Source organism: Anas platyrhynchos, chromosome 13 (assembly GCF_047663525.1).
Source record: "Anas platyrhynchos isolate ZD024472 breed Pekin duck chromosome 13, IASCAAS_PekinDuck_T2T, whole genome shotgun sequence".
In the NCBI taxonomy this organism is placed as follows: domain Eukaryota; kingdom Metazoa; phylum Chordata; class Aves; order Anseriformes; family Anatidae; genus Anas; species Anas platyrhynchos.
This window is the reverse complement of record NC_092599.1, coordinates 9342146-9365917: the sequence shown is the minus strand read 5'-3', so window position 1 is coordinate 9365917 and position 23772 is coordinate 9342146. Positions and strand designations below refer to the sequence as shown.

Genomic DNA, 23772 nt, shown 5'->3' with positions numbered 1-23772 from the left:
GCTTGGGGCATGTATTTGGAGATTACCGTCAATGAACAATACAAACAGGTCAAATTGTCAGTTACTGTGACTGTTAGATCACTGTCCCTGCAAATTATATTTTTTTTTTATGTTTTTGTTAGGAAGAAGTATTTTATAAATTCTATTTGTCTGTTACACCTGGGTACCATTGCACTTCATTTGCGTTTCCTGATGGAACGGCTCATAATTTCATGGGCAATTTAAAATTGAAGTAACTTACGCAATTTATAATTGTTGAACTCTGTCTACATTTGCTTGATTTTAGATTGCTTCACCTTTTTTTTAAATGTCAGTGTGTCAGTAAATTTTCTGCAAGTGAATGTAAAAGTAATGTTTTTAGATTGTCCTTGTTCTTCTTCATCTTGCAGATTTATTGCTGAAGTTAATAATTAATTGCTGCTTGCTTCCGCATGGGGTTTTAATGATGAGTGTCTCCATTGCTGCTGGCTCTTAGCAAATGTAATTGTGTTTTTTGCTTTTCGTTTTTTTAAATGAGGTTTGTAGGATAGTTCGGGTATGTAGGATAGTTCAGGAATGGACCTCTGGAAATAATAAAATCCAGCCTCTGAAAGACCACAGAACAAGTGCTTCTCATATCTGATTTGGTGTTTCCATCAAAATGGAACTGACATCTCCACTACAGGTTGATTTTATTTTATTTTTCTATTGTACTACTATTGTACTACATAAAAACAAAGGGGAGGAATGAAAGCTCTAACACAAGCAGTGGTCCCTGCATCTTCCTGGTTTGAATCAGAGCTTTGTCTGAGATATAAAAGGCTTTAGTTTATGGTTTCAGAAATGCTGCTCAGCTTTCCTTGAAGTTCTCACAGTTATTGGTTGCTGTACAACCTCCAAGAGTCATCGAACTGCATCCCCAGAGGAGTATTTAAAAGCTTTTGACTGCAGTAAGCTTAAGAAATTCACATTCAGTCAAAAAGTTTCCTTGAAAGCTGTCCTTTCAAAGACTGTTCTTTCGCTGTTCTGGGATTCTGTCATTGTATCTATTTACTTGAGACATTTAAAATGCTCCTTTTGCAAGTAACCTGATTGTGTATAGTAAAAAATGAAACATCTAAGTATATTCAGCAGCTCAAGGGGTATGTACAAAACATGATCACTATTCAAATTGATTAGGCCAATCTTTTAGCTTCCAGCAAAATAACCCAGAAGCAAAAATTAATAAACAGTTCATACTCAAAGGTGACTTTGAAAAACATATCTGAGCTGAAAAAGCGAACTTAGAAAAATACTGCTTCTTGGGAAAAGCTTTCTAAGCAACTGGGGAGAGAAGTAATGGAAATGGTCTTAACTGCAGCTGTTGAAGACTCCTGCTTTAAGATAGCACATGGCTGAAAGATGACTTCAGTACGTACATTAATTATAGTATGACAAAGGGCACTTCACAGAGAGGGGAGTATTTTCCTAGTATTAAGTATACCTTAAATGGTGTATGGGACTTGCCTCCTTTCACCCCATAACCCAATAATTTCTTTTTAACCTCCTCTGCACAATTGGGAAATATGACTTCTGTGGAAGGTTACCTACTGAATAGCGAAATGCATGGCTGCTGCTTTTGCTTGGTGCATAATATCCTTTAATAATTGTGAGGAATATTTACAAAGTAAGGCTCAAAATCTTTTCTTTGCTCCTTAGCTTCAGAAGAGTGCCATGTAATACAGTGTTTTTTTAAAAAAAAAAAACACAAACAAACAACAACAACAACAAAAACCAAAAAACACAAAACAAACCATAAAACCCTTCAAGGAGTAAATGTGTTTGTGTGACTCAAATGTCCTCGCCAAATTCATTCCTTTTCCACTGGTTGCATGTGGGTGAACTGTGCTGAATTTAGGTCCAGGGACTCAACTGCCCTTTTAAATGTCTTACCTTGTATGATTAGTTGATATCATACTTGGTATCAAATACAAAGGAGCTGATGTCCAGTAGATAACTGCTAGCAAGGTTCACACAGAACTTTGGACTGAAATCAATCCAGATTTATCAGAGTTTAACCCTGAAGTTTTGAGCATGCCCAATGATACACCTGATTTATGCTTCAATCTAAAGTGCAGGGGGAGTAGGTAACCTTTCTGCTGTTTAAAGCTGTGAGTGAAATATCATGTGTATGCTCCCCAGTATCTTAGAAAGGAGTTTGTAGAATTTTAGTTACGACCGAACTTCGTACTGGGTGAGAGCAACGCTTCTTATCCTTAGCAGCAAGGCCCGTAGGCATCCTCAGTACCCGTATTTGAAATGAGGGTCTTACCGTTCAGGCATCTGCTAGAGCTTGTCCTTTTATTAACAAAAGAGCTCAGTGTTTCATTTACTTAAAAATAAGTCTGCCTGTTTATCCTCCAAATAAAACACTGCTGAGTTACAGTATTTTTAAAAAGCTTTTTAAGTTTTATATTGCTTGTTTTCTGACAACTGTTACTTAAATGCATGCTGTGAAATAAGTGGCTGAACGGCATTCAGGCAATGGTTCTTAATTTAGTTTAAGTATCAAGAGAGTTTTTAAGGACAAGGGAATAAAGTTTGAGTGAAATGAGAGGCAATATTTTCAGTGTAGAGCCAGTGTAGAGCCAAAGCCACCTAGAACCAAGCCTAGCGCTGACTCGTCTGGAGCTGAGCGGTCTAGAGCCTCAAGGTCTAGTTCCAAATGCTTTAGAATCAAACAATGCAGAGCCAAAATGCCAAGAGCCAAACAGTCCAGAGCTAAGTTTTGCACCAGAGAGTCTGCCAGTGAACAGTCTAGAGCCAAGCAGTGCAGAGCTGAAAGGTATGGAGCGAAGTCTTCGGCTAAATGGTTTAGTTCTAGGTCTAAAGCTAAGTCTAGAGCTAAACAGTCTAGAGCTATGTCATCTAGGACTGAATGATCTAGTGGTAAATGTTCTAGCACCCTGATATCTGGAGCCAAGTCACCAAATGCTTTAGAGCCCAGCTGCCTAGAGCTAAGTCTAGAGCCAAATAATCTTGTAGCTGAGCCAAGTCTAGAGCTGAATGTCTGAGATACCTTGCAAGATCATTATAAATGATGATGACAGAAGTGTGAAAAGTAGAGACTTTTTTTTTTAAACCTGGAGTTTTATTCTGGAGCTCTTGTGAAACAAAAAATGGAGGAGAAATGCACATACTTTCTGTGAGCTGTAGTGCTTCATGTGTGGGAAATGGCAGGGTGCTTGGATCCTTGTGTGATGGCAGTAATGTCTGAACCAACTCTGTGAAAATGAGAAGATTATTCACCTACAGTGTTAGGTGAAAGATTGTTTAGAATTATCTAAAAGATATATTATTAAATTGCTATGTGATTGGGAATGTAGTTTAAAAGCTTTTATGGCATGTACTTAAAAAAAATCCTTGTTAGTCTGTGCCGGCATGGAAAGGACTGTGGGAAGAAAGCTGGAGAAGAAAGCGAAGTGGATCTGAGTTTCTAGTGTTAGAGAGTTTTATCTCTTGTTTGGCTGTAGGGTGAGATGGCTCCTAACCCCAGCTCTGCAACTGATGTGCCGTGTAGGTATTGAATAAATCAGCACATGTCTGCAGTGGGAATACCACTGTGGGATCTCACTGTCTTCCAGTGGGCTTTAGCAAATTGCCTATCTGCTGTGTCTTAATTTCCTAGCACTTACCATGAGGAATGCTGTAATGAAAAATAATGTAACAAGTAATGTTGTCAAATACATTGTGCTTCTAGCATACTGCAAGTGTTAGGCATTTATTTTAATAACTTGTACATCTCAATTCAAAATTTTAGTCATTAAGTGAAAATGGTGTAGGATGAGTGCAGTGTTTAAGGGGGAGGAGATAACATTTATTTTCCCTGGCTGGGTGGTTTGACCTCTCCTGCAGAAAATGGGTGAAGCCTTTATATGAGTGGCTTCTCTCACCAGAACAGATAGATAGTTTTGAAAAGTCTTTGGATGACCTGTATTTGCAAAAGTGTTAATAGCAGTATCGTGTATGGTTGTGCTGTCTGCGTGGGCTTTGACTTTTACAACTTCCTTGGCTGTGCTGTGTACAACAGAAAGTTTAGTCATGGCTCATCAGAGAAACCCCATTTGCGTCTGCTATGCTGCCAAAGCTTATCCCACTTTCTGTATGTGTTCTCCTTCGGTGGCTACCTGATCTCATCTGGTGCAGAAGCTGCAGGTTCTCTAAGACACAGAGTATCTGGGGAAATAACTTTGTCCAGAGGCTTGTTGAGTACAGCCCTTGTCATGGTTGGGGCTCTTGGCTGATGACAGTGCAAATAAGATAATAAATTGTGGTGTGGTTTTTAGACATACATATAATGAAATATGTGTACTGCTGATATAAATCCATATGTATCCATTGCAGTGAAGATGTGTCAGATTATACCAAGCGAGAGCGTGCTTATACATATGTGCTTAACTTATGCATACCATTTCAGTGCCAAAGCAATTTGAACATAAATTTGAGATAATAGCCCTTCTGTAAGGGAAGCATCTGTTTGTCTGCAATATTGAACTTATATTAATAAGCTAGAAACAAAGTGAGGTACTTTCTAGTTGAAAGCAAAATTCAATATCAAAATTACTTGTATTTGCACACAAGTAAAAATAATGCAGTGCATGTTGCAGTTCATTATCCAGATCAGGTCAAATGAATTTGCCTTTGTCCAGCAAATAATGCCAAGTTGTGTTTTCTGAGTGTGTTTTTTCCCCGCTCTTGTTTGTTTTATAGGAGCAGCTGTCTCAGGTCCTTGATGCCATGTTTGAGAGGAAGGTGAAACCTCAGGAACATGTGATTGATCAAGGGGATGATGGAGACAACTTCTATGTTATTGAGTGGTAAGCAGCTGTGCCTTTGAAAAGTGAAGCATGTTTCTTTTCAGCTTCTTAGAAATAGCAGGGAATACTTACTCCAAGATAGTTTCCGAAGGAAACATGCTTTTTGCCATTGTTGCCTCTTCCTTTTGTCTTTCCATGTTCCCCTTTAGGTTCCCATTGACTTTTGGATCATTTGCCAAGGGCAATCAAATGTGACAGAGGTGGACATCCTCATGGTGTGTCCACCATCTTACTGAGTTGCCCTTTTCTGCTTTTTTTCCTTAGGGATTTTATATTTTTTCATGTGAGCATTTTTCTTTTGAGTCCTTGAGCTATGTGTGATTACCATCTCAACAATGACACTTTGGTCTGTGTCTTTATTCTTCTTACCTTGCAGAGCTTTAGCTCACAGACTCTCATAGCTCAGCAAGTTCTCTCTAAGGCTGAGCCAAGGTCACCCAGTGACACCTCACCCATAGAGTCCTTGGGCTGCAGACATCTGAATGCTAGGCTGAAGGTTACACGGCTATAGTTATTTGGAAACAAATAGCACTAGTAAGTGACTTTCAGGCTGAGGGATGGGAAGAAGTTCTTCCGTTTCACTCAAGGTGCTCACAGATGGCTCTTCTAGATCAAAAAGACCTCTTCCCTCTCTGAGAGGCATCAGGAGCAACAACCTTTAGAGTTATTGTTGAAAAAACAGCCAAATAAAGGTTATAGATGGATTTGAGACACCCCAAAGGGGCCTCACTGGGTAATACACATGCTGTCAGAAGACAGATGCAGTTAAAGAGCATCTGTACCCATCCACTTACCTTTCTTTCCCCTGCCTGGATCACTTAAAACAGCATTGTCAAAATACTATGCAGAGGAAAGCAATTAGGTTCTGGCCAGATCTACCGGGACTAAAATGCTTTATTAATGGAAAGATATTGTGAAAATACTGTAGCTAGAATCAGTTTAATGTCAAGCAATTGGAAAACTCAATAAAGCATGTTCCGTCACACCTAGCAATAAGAGGACTATTTGTATAACAGCAAAAAAAAAAAGTTTTTGTTGTCTGTACTGGAATGTTGTCTAATGAAAAGCACCTATTCCATTGTTTTCCAGGGGGTTGTATGATATTGTTGTAGCAAAAGACAACCAGGCACGCTGTGTGGGCCGCTATGATAATCACGGCAGTTTTGGGGAACTGGCATTGCTGTACAACACTCCTAGAGCTGCCACCATCGTTGCCACGACAGAAGGAGCCCTTTGGGGACTGGTAAGGAAAGGAAGTTGCTCTCACATGCATACTGTTTGAAATACTAACTCACCATGTCTAGCAGCAGGTGCTTCTCTCAGTATGATTCCTTGTGCTAATAGCTATTTTATCACGATTTGTTATCTCACCTTGTTGCATAAAAGATCCATTGTGCAAATGGTTTTGGCCACCCTTCTAGAACAAGTCATCTGTAAAAACTGTGTTGCTAGTTTTATCTGTCCTTTTTATCATTTTGCATTTGATGTAATCAGAGCTTTTGTTAGGGAAAAAACAAATGTCCCTTCATCCTGCAGAGAACAGTGGAGACATTAATGCACATATTTTGCAGAAGAGAAAAACAGTATCTAAATAACATTCTTTATTTTCAACTCACCTTTATGCCATTTTGTCTGCTTTAAGGGATATGGACAGTGTTGAATATCTTCTTGAGCATGTCAGTAATTTGAAGAGTAGGAAAACTGCCCAAAGCTTTGTTTTCCCTCAGAATAAACTGTCATGATGTTTCTGGTCCCTTTGTGTTACCCTGGAAGAGGTTCTCGGGTCAATGTGACCTTTTGCGATACCAAGCTAAATGGTAATGTTGCTTTGTCTCTAGCCCAGCAGTGTTTAATGTGAAGCTGTAGGCATTAGTTTCCTATTTTAGTTCTTTTCTCTGCACTATTTGGATAGGGTTATTTTCACGGTGCTCTCTTACTCGTCTGTAAGGGCTCACATAATAAGCAAATTGTGCTATCAGAGAAGCCTTTGAAGCCAAAAGTGTTGTATATTTTGTGTGCACTGGGCTCCGCAGCAACAATCGCTGGGGGTTCACCATGTGTTGTGACCTTGATTATACGACTGATAAGCTGCTACACACGGCATGCTTATGCAATCTCTGCACTTGCCGAGAGAACTGATTTTCCTTTTCTTTGTGAGCTGAAAGAAAAGATTTTGGTAAATCAGCCAGGGAGTAATGTCAGTATCTAATTTCTTGAACAAAATAGCTATGTACAGAGCCCATTCATAAAAGGAAGAAACTGGGAAGATGATTCTTTGTTCCAGTTTGCCTTTGAAAAGAGCTGCACAAATCAGGTTAATTTTGTTTTAATTCTGTGATTACATTCACTTAATTAGCAAGATGTAGTTGAAGGGGGACCTTTTGCTAGATGTCTGTCCTGTGAATATTTTATTAACTAAGGTTGCATTTTTTCTGTCTAAAACTTAGGTTATTTATTCCTGTTATCCTGTTATTCTGTTGTTGACATGTTTTATTGTATTATTTTGTGCCTGATGTAATTGAAACATATCTTCACTAGTCTGTAAAAGTAATTCTTAAATGGCAGACAACCTATAAGCTTTAGGAGGTGCAGGTTACTCCTGCTGCATTGCAGGCTTAGGCTAATGGAGGGCTCAAGCACGAAGCAGTAATGAAATGGGGGTTTTCTATGGAGCAGAGAAACGTCCTCACCACTTGCTATTGAATGTGTCTGGGGAAAGCCTCACAACTGTGTATGCTTCCATCACTGCTCTGCCTTTTTTGTCCAAATACTGCTGCTTCTCCTACCTCACTGATACTCTGAAACAAATGATTTCTGAATTTTTTATGTTTTTGCAATTCCCCTGACAATTTCTGAACCTCTCTGCTTCTCCAAAGGTGTACGTTTGAAGAGACTTCTGCCACTGAAGAATTTCTTTAAAATGAAAGACCCCCCCCAAAAAACAAACAAACACCAGTCCCTCAGGCTTTGTCATCTCGTGTTGTCCTTTAGATAACAGTAATGCTATTCTGTTCATCTGTCACCTCCTTCAATTTACATATTCCGGTAGTGCTACCAGCATCAGTCATTATTTCCTCTCAAAGTATACGTAGCCTGCATCCCATAAAACTGTTCTCTTACCTGGAAACACCACTTCACCTCAAAATCTCTCTTCTGAAGTATCAGTTGATGTTTTTAGAAAACGAAGATGCAGAGGAGTGTCTCTCAGGGACTTTGGATGTTGCTGCTAATTCTGTGGTATATTTAAAATATATTTATATATATTTGGGGGGACCTTTTTCCTGACCCAATTTCTGCTCCTTTCTTCTGACTTTATTTTTGATTTTTACATTCATGCTCACATCGTTTATGGGCCGTGAGCATTACTGTTATGCAAACACTATCAAAAATACTGGTGGGCAAGTGCCTTTCCCCTTAGCCTGGATGTGCTGTATATTTGCAGCTCTCTTGTGCCCCTTCTCAGCAGTGTTCTCAGGTATTTCGGCCCCGCCTTTTCTGCGTGCAAATAAAAAGCATTTCATTAAGATCTCTGACAATAAACTCGCAAACATGTCTGCCACTGCAGGTACTCAGACAGATGTAGTTAGCTGGGTGAGCTTGCCTTCACTCAGTCACGTACTGCCGCCCACTGGCCGTGGAGCTGGTACAGCACTAACTGCTGCCTGAAAAAAGAGAGTCAGCAGGGCAGGTGGTGGAGCAGCAGGCTGGAAATCTTGCCCAGTATTTAGTCTTCAAAAGCAAACCAAAGCATTTTTGCATCAAGAAGGTGCTTATGGTACATGTGGACAGATAGAAGTTCAGAAGTAGCCAGTTCTGCAAAAAGCTGCCTCTTGGATCCTTAAAGGTGGAGGAGGAAATCAAGCCTGTTGCTGTTTGATACTATTTGTGCTGATCTAAATCTGAACCAAGGACAGAAGAATCCAGTTCAGACTTAATCTTGTAGTTGCTTTACCAAATAAGTGTTGCAAATTCCGATTTCCAATGGCTTCAGCAAGAAGAGAATAATTTCTTTATTCTTTGTGGAAGCACAAAAGATATAAAAATCAATCAAAAAAGAAACCGAACTCAACTCTGAAAAACAGTACAAGATAGACTAAAAGGGGAATTCTTAAGTCTTATCTGAGAAGAACCAAGTTTGTCTGAGAGCTCCCTGTCTTTCAGTTTGTTATTATAGTAAATACTTCCACAAGAGCTGTTAGGATCACCATTGCGAAGGATATGGTGCCAATTTAATAGCCTGACTCTCATATCCAATGTTTCTTACACTGTTTAGTTAATGTTTGTTAGTTCTTTAATCAATAAGCATTTTAGTTGAGAGCAATAATTTGTGCTGTTTCTTGCAGGATCGAGTGACATTCAAAAGAATTATATTGAAAAACAATGCAAAGAAGAGGAAGACATATGAGTTATTTATTGAATCAGTGCCCCTTCTTAAATCCTTGGAGGTAAAGACTCTCGGAGATATCAGATTCTTGCACTAGCATTATCGTTGCAGTCAGTGTTTCTGCTATATCAGAAATCTGTGTCAGTTTTGCTTACAAATTTTTAAGAACCGCTTTAATGTCCCATTTTCTGTACAACTGACTTTATGTTTTTGAAGTTGTGCAATATTTTTTTTCATATCCTCTGTTCACAGTAGACAATTTTTATCTTAATATGTATAAAGATTTAAAGCCAAATATAAAACAGAGAACGTGCATTAAAGTGAAAACTGGGACTCACAACTTCGGTTCTGTTTGAGGGTGTGATACTGAAGTAATGGTACAATCACTGAAAAATTTGGCCGTTGTTGACTGTGAATGGTTTTAATTTCATAGCTGTGGGCCACACCAGATCTTGCCTTAAACCTTAACCCATATTCAGGAGTTAAACTAAGAACAGGCTAAAGAAAGCACTGCTGCCTGGGAACAAAATGACCAGGCAGAGCTGACACGTGTTACGTTGATGTGTATGATACATGATTTTAGGAATGATGTGTAGTCACTTCTAAGCTGTGTTCATCCTGTGTTTTCAGAAGGGTTTTGTAGCCATACCAAACTGCTTTGAACATTGGTATGCTTCTGCCTTTGCCTTATACCACAACTTAGATTTCGTTGTTAGCATTGATATTTTGTATTTCAGAACATCTTTTAATCTTCTTAAGAGAAAATTACAAAATGATAGGTGTGAACAGCAACTTCTAATATATATTAGTTTGGACATATGCTGATAGCTATGGAAGGGGTGAATTGCATAACATCTTCTTCGATGGCTGGCTTAAACTAGTTCAATCAATGTGACTTTTGAGCAAAATGACTCATGAATATTTAAGGATATAGAAAAGTAACTCATTAGCACTGGATGGCTTTTTGCATGACACACTGCAGTTGAATCATGTGTGGATCAGAATTAACAGTTTCTCAAACATGGGTTAGATTGAAGTGCATTTGTGAAATGAATGGATTAAAACTGAATCATCTGTTAAGGTATTCATTTTTAACTGTTTAAGATTTTCTTCCTTTCTGAATACATTTTCACACTGAAAATGTGCAAATAATGATGTTTTGTGGTATGCTGGATGAGAAGCAGGAAACACTGGAGATAAATTTAACTGTCCTTTCTCCCTTCCTGTTTGTGAAGGCTTAGGCATGTTTCACTGCATGTCAGATTAGTACCTCCTGACCTTGCTGCTGGGCATCCTGTTGCAATGCCTGCTCACAATTTAGACCCAGTGTCATCTTCAGATCACCGCTTCCTCTCACTAATCTAGGAGTGAATTTTGGGACTGAAAATAGATAAATAAATTATTCAAGTGTATGGTGATTAAAATATTTGAATTTGTGCTGCTGGTATTTATAAAGGAAGCTTATTCTTAAGAAATTTGTGACATTTTCTAAGTGCTTTTGTCAAATTTCATCTGAATCTCACAGGACGTATTTTGGTTGTTGTTGTTCTAAAACTGCCAAATCTGGTATTTTAAATTTAGGGGATAAGAAAAGCACACAGATGGGACACTAGAAAATTTTATTTGCCTGTTGATTATGGTAGTCTTGAAAACTGTTGCGCAATTTAACAAAGTCATTGTGGGGGCTGCATTTTTCAGTATCCAGGTCCTCTGTGTGTGTGTGTGTGTCTAGTGAATGCCTCTTCAATTCTGAGTTACAAAGTTTAGTAGAGGTGTACTGTAGCAGACAGATAATTGTACTTAATTTTCCTCTTCATTCTAGGCATCAGAGCGAATGAAAATTGTGGATGTTATAGGAGAGAAAGTGTATCAAGATGGGGAACGTATCATTGCTCAGGTACTTGGAGTCTAAATTCCCATTTATCATTCTCTCATCTCTTCTTTTTTTTTACTATGTGGAACTTACTTATAGAATCATGTTAATTAAATCAACTTGGCATCACTTATTTTTTCTTTAAACAAACTTCAGGTGGGCCATACCAGATTTTGCCTTAAACCTTAACCTCCACTTTGTTTAACCAGTTTTTGAATATCTGGGGAAGGACCACTGAGTCTTTCACTACGTATTTACTCTATTACTTTAGCTTCTGTTTTTTCTCCTTGTGTCCACTTGTTTTTCATAAATGATCTTTGCAAGGTTTCCAGAGGAGTGTGCCTTAAGCGAAAGTAAGCCTGTCTATGTAATTTTCCATGAAAGCTATTTTCCATTCCCAGCTATACCTTTTATAGGCATCTGTGACCAGATTAAACAAGGAGGCACAAGCACATAGTAAAAACATCTCTGATTTCTAGGCCTGACTAAACAGCAAAATCAAACAAATTAACAGGAGCATGATTTGAATAAAACTAAATGAACTCACTGGGAATATTTTACTAGTTGGACTCAACTGAGTTAACTGTACTAAGAAACTGTCAGAGTTACTTAAACCACTCTTTTCCTAATGCTCTTAAAAAGAGTATTTCAATGTTGTAATCTGACTTCAACTGACAGTCTCTGGTTGTTGATATGTTTTGTTTGCTATAATAGATCAAGGCCAGATTGGTGGAACGTGAAGCTGGACAAATTCAAGCTGAAGCTATGTGACAGAAATAACTTTTTGGGATATTTTTACCAATGAACCACCAGAATTTTGCATCAAGTTTCGCTGGAAATTGCTTTGTATATTTACTTACTTTAAGAAAGTGCTCTAGTTCAAATAGGAGTTAATGCAAGAAAGTCCTTGGCCTACCAGAAATAGTAGGCTTATGACCATAAATTGTCTTGTTTTATAAATGGAGAGTGACTCTTTGATAATGTCTTGAATAGTTGATCTTAATTACCTCGAATGTCAGATAACACTGAATGTAGAAAACATTAGTTTGCTGATAACTGAATACAACCAAATTACTTCTCTCCAAAAAGCTGCTCAGTTTTGTAAGCTGAAAATCTTGTTGTTTAAGAACCTGAGAAAACTGGACTCTCAGAAAAATCAAAGCTTATAAATCAGCCTCCAGTTGTGCAGTTGGTTTTAATCTTTGTAATAAGTGAATTAAGGACAAGGATGTAATTACCGGTAATAAAATAAAATAAATACAAGTAGGATTAATAGTCTGGATTGTTCGGGGTGATGGTGATACACTGCTAAAGATGATGAAATGTTATGCCTAGGAAAGACTGCTAGCTTTTCCATTACAGCAGTTGTACCAATACCATGAACCCCTTTTCTCTCATCCAGCACACATTTCAGTAGCTTCTCTGTGAGGATCTTTTTGGAGAGGGTGTCAGAGGCCTTACTGAAGTCTAGGTATAGTCATAGGACTTTTTCATAGAAACAGCTGAGTTTGACTAAAGCAAAAGTTTTTTACTTAATGCTCAGTTATTCAGCAACACCTTAGCATATCCTTATAGAATTTGATATAAAATGACTACCAATTTGGAGGTTCTCCCACTTTCCTGGTGTGACTTATTTTCATGTAATGGCAGGATGCCATTAAGTGCTTCATTCCTTATTTTTCTCACAACCTTTCTATGGCTGTTGCGTCATTCCTGATGTAGATGGCTTGCATTGTGGATGTGGTTTCCTGTAAACTGTCCTCCTCTTCCTTTCTATGTTAATGCTCCTCAAGTACAGCTATTCTGGATTCTGCTGATCCCACTATTTTAGCTAGAATTGGTTGAGCTCATACTTAGTTTAATGGATCCTTCTTCCTACTGACATCTAGAAATGTGGTCACTGACTTGATGTTTTACAAAATTTGCTTCTGAAAATTCTAGGCCCAAGTTAGTTTCACTAACTTCTGGTTATTTTCATCAGTAGCAAAAGACTTGTGTGCACTTTAGTGATTTTGCTGTGTATTGTCAACCCTGTTTGCTTCTTTCCTTTCTACCTCCCCTGTCACTGAAAGATGTGTACTAATAGTTTCTTCCCCTGTGATTTCCTCTGATATGTTTGCATAACCAGTCATCTTTTAATGCTTTAAGAATTTGAGTGTTACTCAATTCCAGTAGATCTCTGCACAAAGCCTAGTTCAGAATGAGTGCTTTAATATCACTTTATATATACTTTTACAGTAAACAAACAAACAAAAAATGTTTTACCTTTTTTTCACAGGGCGATAAAGCAGATTCCTTTTACATTGTAGAATCTGGTGAAGTAAAAATCATGATTAAAAGCAAGGTAAGTTCAAATTGGGTGATCAAGCTTTAGATTAATCCCTGATTTGATCAATTAATGTGAGCAGTGTGCAAAAACCTAACTTATTTTAAGATTGATTTTTTACTGATATTTATCATTGTCACTTACGTGATGCAGGTTATAAATCCTTATCTCTCTTCTGAAGTGGCCAGAAGTCAGTTTTCTAAAGTTGGAAGGTCTTTTGCTTGTATCTGCTCCTCTGTAAACTGACCTAATGTACTCTCGCTGGCCTTAAGCGTGGAAATGCTTGGTTATAGCAAACTACAGCTAACAAAGCTGGGGCATTTTATCTCCGGTGATGACATAGTCATTGGCATTTGAATGAATCTCTGTACAGCTTGGAGCAGTCCTTAGGGAGCAAAGTCTCGTGCATGATAAAACTTTGTACCTGCATTACGTGAATGTAATAGCAGTTCCCAAAGCTGTAACTGTGAGTACCTGCCAATCTCAAAACTTGTGGGCCAGCATACACTTTTCTTATCAAACATGTGACTGAACATTCTGTCAGGGTATTCTACCAGTACAGAGAATGATTTGGGGACTGCTGGTTTAAAAGCTCTAAACCAGTGAGCAGTTGCACATCCCCAGGATATCCAGGATTAACTTGAGCCTTGTAGAAAGACAGAACTGCTTGTGAATAATTAAAATGCACTGTTTTACAGACTATGACGAGTAAGGAAGCTAACCAAGAAGTAGAGATTGCTCGGTGTCGCCGAGGACAGTATTTTGGAGAGCTTGCACTTGTTACCAACAAACCCAGGGCAGCCTCTGCCTATGCTGTTGGGGAGGTCAAATGTTTAGGTAAGCAGATGTTCTATGATTCTAATTACTCTCTTCTGGTCTTTGTTTTGTGGACTACCCCTGACAGAACAGCTATCTGAAACCTGGCCAGTATTTTGGTACCTTGTGGTCAGATGCTAGAAGCTAAGAGCATTGGCCTGGAGTGGGTTTCCATTATGAGGTTTGAGAAGCACCACTGTCTTCCACTCAGACCTTTAGTTTCAGGTGGGTGGGGATAACTGCCCAGCAGGCTCTGTTTTCCCTGCTTGTATGGTCTGTGCCCTTTGAAAGGGGGAACTTGCACCAAGACTCCAGACTTCAGCATCAGCTTCTTATACAGAGACTGTTTGTCACAGCTTCCAGGTGATCTGTTAGTGCCTACATGGTGTGTATAGGTCAGGTGTGTATTTCGGTAATCTTGTTTCTCCAAGCAACAGGACAGAGAGAAATCAAAGATAGGATTTGTTTGTGTGGCTTCTGTTGGAGCCTCAGAAGCAAATGGATTAGACTGAAGGTCTGTGTTCTGAGATCAAAAAGTAGACTTTTTGTGGTGTCCTTTTTGATAAACAATCTTCTTTTCACTTCTGTTCTTTGCAGTCATGGATGTGCAAGCGTTTGAGAGGTTGCTTGGACCCTGCATGAATATTATGAAGAGGAATATAACGCATTATGAGGAGCAGCTGGTGGCAATGTTTGGCTCTAGCATGGACCTGTTGGATCCAGGAAATTAGGCACAGGGTACCTCAATGCCTTCTTAGTTCAAGACACAGAAAAGCCTCCTATCAGCAACACAACTCACAAGGAAAATGGACACTACGGAACAGTTACTGCTGCTGTCTTCTTGGGCATTTTAAAAACCATAAGCAAGTCTCAGCACAGATGGATTGCTCGCTCCCTGCCTCCACTTTGCTGCTGATACTTCATTATTAGACCTAGATTAAAGATGATTCTAACCCTGAGTTCACTTACTTGGTTCAGAATGGCATCTGTTCAACAGTTCAAGTGCCTGATATGAAATCCAAAGTATACAAGATACAGAAGCCTCCTTCCTCCTGGTATTCCCGTTGTGATAAATTTTCAAATCAGATCTTGTGGTGGGAGGTTGCCTATTCTGCAGAGGCAACCTGTGGAATATAAGCCTTGTGTAGGCTTATTGTCTTCTTATATTGTTTTCCTTACACAATGTCAAATTTGCTTTTAATTGTAGCATCTGGGTTTGAAGTTAAAATATCAGTGGAGCTGGTTAATAAGGTGGCACTGAAGTTTTCTTCTACCTGCTGAAAGATGCAGGTACTATAGCTCTTTAAACCAAGTAAACTGAGCTGGGGACACAGGTGAGAGTCTGCTTAGCAGCAAAATGCAGAAAATGAAGCATTACTAAATTTCAAGTGTGTTCTGAGCAGCAAAGAAAATTGTTTTGCTCCACGCTTCCCAAAAAGTGTGCAGTGAGTTCAGATCAAATGGCTGGAAGGTGTCATAGTTGTCATCTCCTCAAATTTGCTCCTCGTTTCTGACATCAGGTGGATTTTATTGTGGTGAGATCACAATAGATGGCCACCTTCGGCTTACGGAGATCCTTTATACTGCTAGATTTGCCAGGGTGCTGTTGTCTGGGTCAGTTTTAAAACTTTTTAAGGAGGTGAATGTTATGTAATTTAAAGGAAAGCTACTTCTGTACTTATTTATAGGAGCTCCTCCCCGGGAAAAAAAAAATAAAAATCATGGTATTCTAACTTTATTGGACACTTTGAGTCCACTTGGCTTCCAAATGCCATGTTGATTTTAAAAACTTTTGAAAAGTTGGTAACATTGGACTTTGCAAAGCAAATGTCTTTGCTAACTAGGCGGTTGGTGTACCTGAGGGATCTTTTGGATTAGGTGATAGCTAAGCTAATTATGATTATCTAAAATACCTGTTAAATTTGCAGCATTTTCTAGGTAGATTCTATTTCTACAGCTTTAATGAACTTAATTGGTATACAGCTGAGATTTTATCAAAGTACTATCTAAATAAGAATCAAACCATAAGAAGAACATTTTTACGGTGTGAAATGGAATATATATAGTAAATCATTGAATTTGTGGGTAATAAATCTAGTGACCCTTTGAATTTGCATTCTGCAGCTCACAAAAAACTTAGTAGTGTTTTTATGGGGATTATGGTATTTTAATTGTGGATGTCCATCTAACAGAACCTTCTCTTTTTATTCATGGCCATCTGAGCAAGAGCAGAAGGATGCTAATGTTGAATTCCTGTTTCTAGTTATGACAGTGGACATTTCTCTAAGGCACAAGATACTTAGCTGCAACTTAGCTGCAAGTTGATTTCTGGGTGATAAATATTTTTTCCCTAAATCGATGAGGACATCCCAGTTCCTGCAATATGCGTAAGATGGAAACTTGATAAGTTTGGCTATTGTCCAGTAACTGTAATTGGAGTCATATTTTTATATGATGCAAATGATTTGTAATGGGCACCACTGAACAAGGTGTTTCCATATTAAAGTTCTGGTTGTAATGTGTAGTGGCTGTTCTAACTGCATGTATTTTAGAACAGTGAATTGCCCTTGCTTTCCTGGGCTGGATTTCTTTTTTCTTTTTTTTTTTTTTTATAAGTTACAGCCAAAGAAGCAGCAGGTACTTCGTTTGTGCTTCTGAGGTTTTACACCAAAGACAATATAATTCTTTTAATTACAGATTTTTATTTTTTTTAAGACGAATAAAAAAGAGAGGAAAAAAAGAAAAAAACACTCATCAGGCCCTTACACTGATACTTTGGCCTCAAAGACAGAAGTCTCTCTAAAGCCAGCTTGTGACTGTCATATCCTCTCCTTTGTCTGGAGGAGCCTGGCAGGTTGGGCTGCCTTACAGATGGATTCTACTTCTTTGGTTCTCTGCAGGACAGGACTGAATACCTCAGCACATGCAAACATTGGCAATTGTTTTGAAGTTTAACCAAAAAAAAAAACAACACCACCCAAGCAAGACCAGTGTTAGATTTGTAAGGTAATTCTGCCTGGAAGGGAGGATTTTAAGAAACTTTTGAAGTTTTATCTTTCTCTAGATTCCTTGAAGCAAAGGCATACTGGGCAATAACATCCTGCATCCAGGATCTGTGACATTGTTCAGTGGCATAGAGAGGCAACCTGACCTTCACCTGAAGCAGAATGACCTTTAAGAAGGCTGGTCCATGTAAACTGTTCTAGTTTGCAATGTGCATGACTAGTTTGATCTGGTTTAACCAACATGTTCTGGACAAATTTGGAACATGAAGGTAGTGATAGAAGCTTCTAGTAAGATGCTCAACAAAGCCAGGTATCTGGATAGCCAAACAGCACCAGCAATGAGCTAAATCCGAAAACATGCAAGGGGTGATACGAAGACCAAGGAGTGGAGTGAGGTGCCTGGTCATGAAGTTCTGACTGCATTATTGTCTAAGCTTATTCGTTTTCTCTATGACTGTTCTCACAAATGCTGGGGAGAATGAGCACGGGTTTTTTTGTTGTTACTGCTCAGTGTTCAGTAAATCTTCTGTGGATTCTCTGACAGTGGAGAAGGATCTAGTTTTTAATAAAAGAACTCAGCAGCAAAGTGGGTAAAGAGGATAGTGTCTTTGAGACTTGGAGGAAAAAGTCTCATTTCTGATTTCCTGCTTGTGATTGTTGTGAGGTGAGTGAGAGGAGCTTTCAGTGGTCGAATATCCTGGCATATGGTATTTCTACTTAATGTCACAGCACAGGTTTCACAATGTAAAAAAAAAAAAAAAAAGTGGGGCAAAAATGCTCTCTTTTAGACAAGAAAACAAAACTGTGCAATTTTGCACAGAGGGAAAAAAAAAACAACCTTTGAATGTCACTTCCATTCTTTCTTTTCTGTTGGCTGAAAATGGACGCTTGTTCATGACTTGTATTTGTAAACTAGTCTTGCCAAAATACAAACACTGTTTTTTTTTCACTCCAGATAATTTTTGTTGTTACAGTTATTGCTGATTATTTTCACTTCTTTCTAACCATATATTTTATTTCAAGAGGCCTTCCTTGTGGATTTTCTCCTGATTGTCTGCAGCACTACACTGCTATTTCAAGGTGGAAGAAAGTCACTAACCTCATGGGAGAACACTCAACTCCGCTTAGCTGGCTGGAGCTAATAATGCATTACTAATTTTCCTCTGCTCTGTGGGGCAGAAGGGGAATTAAATTCTGCATAAAGTTGCTACCTCAAGGCTCCAAGTGCTTTAAAAGTCTTTCACGTGGGAGAATTTCATAGGACAGTTCTTAAAATTGGTCTGTTCTTTTGAGTTAAATATTTTTAATTGATTCATTGAGGGACCCTTATTTTAATTCATTTTACACTTAGTATTTGATTCTCAAAGGATGAATAGCTGCAAAGTTTGGTTCTTGCAGTACAGTGTTAACATGGAAGAAAAATATCTGACGTATGAGCATATGGTTTTAACAAGTTAAACCACTTGGATTCAGCTTCACTTTTGGTTAATAAAAAACTGACATGTTGTGTCCAGCCTTCCTGGTACAATCCTGTGTGTGCTCTTTATTGTTTACTGCAGCTGACACAACCCCCCACAGCGCTTACAGCAGGAGCAGGCTTTACAGCAGCTAACTGGATTTTCCTGGAGCGCCTGAGTTTCTGGTGCTTGTGTTATCAGAGACTGATGGAGAACAGCACTCACACTATTGCAATAACCAAAACAGATTTGTACGTTATCTGACCACCACTTTTTGCTCTTCGATGACAAAATTTTACTAATATCTTAAAAAATAATACAAAATACTGTCAAGATTATTGCTCCAAATAAAACTGGCTGCTCTGACCTGTTTGCCACATTATTGTAGAAATATTATTTGAGTGCTGTGCTAACTGGTTCTCTGTTCCTAGGAGGAACACTAGAGATCTCTTGCTGTCCTGCACTTACAGCTACTGAATTTTATGTGGCAAGCTGTTTTTTAAACCAAACTAATAATTTGAAAAAAAAAATGCTTTGGTTTGTGTGAAATTATCTGTTAACATTCAACATTCGCTTTTGCTTAAGCTTCATTTCTAAGCATTTAGTATTTCTTCTGGAGTTTTTAAATGAGTCTGGGAGTGTAGTCCAGGTGGATTGTGGTGTTCATCATGAGAAAGCCTCTGCCGCAATATGGAACTTCAGGTTTGGGCCCTAAAGGAAGATATTGACATGTGAAGCGGCTAGAAGGCAACACAATGATGAACAAGGATGTAGAAAATGTCATGTTTCACAGAAGGACAAAGAAGAACTGGGATTTTTTCCTCAGGAAAGGAGGACTGAGGGAAAGAGTGCAGGGAATCTTCAGTCCTATGGAAGATTTTATTGAGGAGGAATGGTCCCATATTGACTAGAACAGGCCTGCTATTACAGGTTATAGGCTATAGCAGGTAAGATACTGATTAAGCATTCAAAAGAGCTGTCTGGAAGACAGAATAGGCTGTTTGGCAGCCTATTGTGAGATGTATCGCCTTCTCTTATGAATACCTCCTTCAAATCACCCAAGGCTGTAGTTGACCTAAAGGTGTTGTCTCCCGATTTGTGCCCCATCAGCAGTAGGTACCTTTACACAGACTAGTTAGCTTAGACAAATACTTTCTTGTGTGGCAGACCCTATGTACAGTGTAGGTTACTGCAGTGTTACCCTGCCAGCTGAGTGTTAATTCTTGGACGAATTTTATTTAAAAGAAGGAAGAACCTCTGAAATTCTTAGGCTCAGGACATTACTTCGCCTTGGGCATTTTTTTTTTTCAGAGTAAAGGAACTTCCCCTCTTTCTGCTGATTTTCACACAGTTTTTCAGATCAACCACAAGCATCTATGCAGGTCTCAGGCGTTTACCACCGCCTGCTTCCCCAGCTCCGGGGACGCTCGTTTCGGCACGGAGGCCATGCTTTAGTGGGTATCAGGGATACGGTTGAATCAGATAAAAATTAGAAAACACTTCAAAACCATGATTCTGTGCCTCCCCGTTGCCTCAGCCCGCCTCGTCGCCATGGCGACGGCGTTGGCTCCGCGGGGCCGCCGTAGGGGCGGGCGGGCGCCGCCATGACGGGGCGCATGGCGAGAGCGGAGCCGCCGCCGGCCACCTTCGAGCGGCGGGTGCTGAGGAGCGCGGCGGGGCACCACTACCTGCGTGTCCGCCTGTGCGTGGCCCCTTCCCCGCCTCCCGTCCCTCCCCGTCCCCCCTGCGCTCCCCTCTAACCGGCCCTCTGCTCTGCTTCCCCGCAGGGAGCTGCCCGACGGCGGGGCCCGGCCCAACGCCGCGCAGCTGAAGCAGCTGGTGGTGGCGGCGCTGAAGGAGCTGCACGGAGAGGTGCGAGGGGACCGGGAGGGGGCGGGACGGGGTGGCTGGTGCTGGGGGAAGGTCCTACCCCTGCTCCCTGTGCTTCTAGGGTTGTGCCTTTGCCCTACAGCTCCGGCCTGCCCGGCCCTGGAAGTCGGCACGGGAAGGGTTGTGTCTGGGGGGGCTGCGTGAGGAGGAGTAGGAGAAGGGCACAAAGTGGGTGGGGGAGTCCTGAGTACTCTAACCATCCTCTTTTTGTGGTTGCTGGGTGGCTTCAGACAAGGCAGGTGGTGTTTGGGGCCCGCACCTGTGTTGTGGAACCCACCTGGCTTCTGTCAGAGCGGTGCTGCAGGGAGCGAGGGGTGGTGTAGCTGAAATTCTTGTGGGATTTGAGCATAACTTTCCCAAAGGCATGTGCTGACACTGAAATGTCTTGGTTATAAACCCCAGGAAGAGCATGGGATGGCACTTAATAACTTATCTTTACATAGGTTGGAGCAGCTTTGCCTGTTGATGTCTTAACATATGAGGAGAAAACCCTCTCTGCAATATTAAGAGTTGTTAGCAGGTAAGGTGCAGTATGTATGCACTTTAGATACAGTCATGAAAATATTTTTCACTAAAAAAGCAGAGCTCTCAGTCTACGAGTGGTCTCTGAAGAGTTAAGGCTAACTTGCAGCTACCTGCATGGAGCATGCAGAAAATAAGTTAAAATTCACTAAGACTCTAAAGCCAGATGTATCCATGTATGATTCCTGCTTTAAAACAGAATGGTCTGGTAGGAACTAAGCACTACTGAAATAAGTGGCATTAGGTATCTTTCTATGGTAAAGATGTGAATGGTTGCCAGATTTAAATGAAGACAGCTGTGAGTGATTTAGGGGAAAAAGGTGCTTAAAGGCCCAGAAGGAACTTACAAACAGGGTCAGTAAAGTGAGTTTGACAAGGTAACAGTAAGCATCTGCTATGTTGCAGTCATTACAATAACCCTTTATGGCACAGTGTTGCTACTAGCACTCATTGATGGAATTACCTGCTGTTAAACTCTTTTAAGGTTTCATTACTCTTTATATAATGTACTCTTCTTTAAGATGTTTATGTTGCAGGAAAACAGAAGAACAAATTTTATTAATAAATCGTTTGTATTACTTTCACTTAGTGGCTTTGTCAAGCTGTGGAGTGCTCTAACGTTGCTGGGCTTCTACCAGAACAGAAGGTGTGCCTTTCGAGTGCTGCAGGTAGGCTGGATGGCTTCCCCAAATGTCAGCTCTTGCTGTGTGATCACCTGGCTAGTTGAGCACGTGGCCTCTTAATAGACAGGTGGCCTACTTGCAAGAACATTTTGGTTTGGAAGTGAAGTGCTTTTCAGTGCAGGTCTATAGGCCTGTGTTTAAGCAATTGTTTTCCTACACTGAATTTTGTGAAATCTGACAGTAACAGCTGTCTCATCACTTCATGGCTTCATTCCAATGAGAAACATTGATATTAATATATCTGCGAAAAAATAGTTTCTGGAAAATGTTGTTCTTCGCCTACATCTTGGCCCAATCCTTTACTTCCTTACCCCATTTCTACCCTTTTCAATAGTTAATGTTGACTCACTTCATTTTTAAATGTGTGCATAAATGTGCACCTCCAGAGCTTTTTTTTTTTCTTTTCCTGAGGATACTGCTTAATAAAACAAGTTCCAAGAATTCTTAGTCTCTGAAGCCATGACTAACCAAAATTCTGTTTAGTCATAGCTCTAACTTTAAAATCTTTTATTAAAAGGGAAATGTTCAGTATTTTCAATTATGAGTGCATTTGATTTTTTTAATGCTTTTTTTTTCCCCCCAAACTAGACATCTCCATTTCTTCTCGCGTTATCTGGGAACAGTAGAGAACTAGTCTTGGACTGAATGCAGTTGTTGGTTTGATTGTAAGAAGATGCTGCTGCTCTGCAGGTGTGGAATTTCTAGAGGGGATCTCCAACAAAGAGCCTTGACAAAGCTGGCAGTTACAAGCTCTCTGCTTGGATGTTCCTTACTTCAGAGTTTACATGTAAAAGTTGGAGACAAAGCTGAACTTACTAAAGCTTTTACACAGAACGATGTCATTACTTTTTCTGATTTAACAGGTGACACAAACCCTCTGCATTTAGATGAAGACTTTGCAAAGAAATCTAGGTTTGGGAGAACTATTGTACATGGAGTTTTGATCAATGGACTTATTTCTGCAGTTCTGGGTACTAAAATGCCCGGTCAAGGTTGTGTATTTCTTTCTCAGGAGATCCGATTTCCAGCTCCTTTGTATATTGGAGAAGAAGTCACAGCTGCAGCGGAAGTTAAACGACTGAAAAGCTCTGTTGCTCACATCTCAGTATCATGTAAAGTCAAAGAAAGTGAAAAGACTGTTATGGAAGGGATGGTGAAAGTCATGGTGTCAGAAAGTTAGAGCTGTTGATCTTATGCTACTTCACAGTAAAGGCAAAAATACATGCTTGGTTTTGACTGTCTGTTTACATGACATCTCGTAATCCAGTACATTTGCAACAGAAAACCTTCAGAATCTTCCAGAGACTATACACAAACTCAATCCTGGTGGTAACTGCATGAAGAGACTTACAGCTTTTAATTTTTCTGTGTAATATCACACGGAAACCAGTGGAACTAGGCACTTCTGCCTTACAGATGTGGCACTTTTAGAGAAGCCATTGCAATGCTACAGTGGAAGGTCTAGAGTGGTGGATCTTATGTTGAGGCTATTCCTTTCACCAAGGCTGCGCTTCATACTAACCTAGTTAAAACACATTAAAACTATTTTACAAAATAGTTATATTGGTAACAAACACAGGTAAGAAGGGACAGTTCTGTGCTTTTAACAAGCAAAACAGACAGGTGGAGGTGCTGATACACATGTACTGCAAGATTGCTTCATGTAATCTGCGTTGAACCTCTAGCTGACATTGCAGTGCTCTTTTGCAATGCAGTAACTAATAAAGCCTTTGGCTCAGCAAGTTAGCAGTAGCCAGCCGTAATATAAACAACATACTCTTTCTGATAAAGCTTAAAGATGCAGCGCTTGAAATACTTTATGAGGAATGATGATGACCATGGTAGTAAATGTACAGGCTCTTTTCAGTTGGTGACTCATTTTCTGGCTGCACATTACCCCCTCATTTTCTCTGCAGCAGTGCATTCTGCATTGATACAAATAACCTCAAAAGTTGTTTGCTATGAAAAGAAAGTTTGTCCT

At 39.7% G+C, this 23772-nt stretch overlaps 3 protein-coding genes across 3 annotated transcripts in view; all 3 read left to right on the top strand.

The window, feature by feature from the left end:
• PRKAR2A (protein kinase cAMP-dependent type II regulatory subunit alpha) overlaps positions 1 to 18767 on the top strand; it is a 56862-nt gene extending 38095 nt beyond the window's left edge. Inside the window, exons 5-11 of the mRNA XM_027468049.3 lie at positions 4729 to 4835; positions 5925 to 6078; positions 9179 to 9280; positions 11042 to 11116; positions 13371 to 13436; positions 14117 to 14255; positions 14832 to 18767. Of these exons, the coding sequence (XP_027323850.2) occupies positions 4729 to 4835; positions 5925 to 6078; positions 9179 to 9280; positions 11042 to 11116; positions 13371 to 13436; positions 14117 to 14255; positions 14832 to 14965 (777 nt within the window). The 3' untranslated portion in view covers positions 14966 to 18767. The remainder of the gene's footprint in view (positions 1 to 4728; positions 4836 to 5924; positions 6079 to 9178; positions 9281 to 11041; positions 11117 to 13370; positions 13437 to 14116; positions 14256 to 14831) is intronic.
• Positions 18768 to 20239: 1472 nt separating this feature from the next.
• Positions 20240 to 22625, top strand: RPP14 (ribonuclease P/MRP subunit p14). Its single transcript, XM_027468052.3, has 5 exons — positions 20240 to 20398; positions 20484 to 20568; positions 21030 to 21106; positions 21698 to 21776; positions 22380 to 22625. Exons 1-5 carry the CDS (start codon positions 20301 to 20303, stop codon positions 22434 to 22436), a joined length of 396 nt encoding a protein of 131 aa, XP_027323853.3. The 5' UTR covers positions 20240 to 20300; the 3' UTR covers positions 22437 to 22625.
• HTD2 (hydroxyacyl-thioester dehydratase type 2) lies at positions 22465 to 23014 on the top strand. Its single transcript, XM_027468051.3, has one exon. It carries the CDS (start codon positions 22465 to 22467, stop codon positions 22969 to 22971), a length of 507 nt encoding a protein of 168 aa, XP_027323852.1. The 3' UTR covers positions 22972 to 23014.
• Positions 23015 to 23772: the final 758 nt, after the last annotated feature.

Bases quoted from the DNA above. Each gene is read 5' to 3' on its own strand.
- RPP14 (XM_027468052.3), top strand. From the start codon at position 20,301: ATGACGGGGCGCATGGCGAGAGCGGAGCCGCCGCCGGCCACCTTCGAG. The intron at 21,107-21,697 runs GTAAGGTGCAGT...ACTTTCACTTAG, and splicing joins ATATTAAGAGTTGTTAGCAG to TGGCTTTGTCAAGCTGTGGA. The intron at 21,777-22,379 runs GTAGGCTGGATG...CCCCCAAACTAG, and splicing joins GTGCCTTTCGAGTGCTGCAG to ACATCTCCATTTCTTCTCGC.
- HTD2 (XM_027468051.3), top strand. From the start codon at position 22,465: ATGCTGCTGCTCTGCAGGTGTGGAATTTCTAGAGGGGATCTCCAACAA.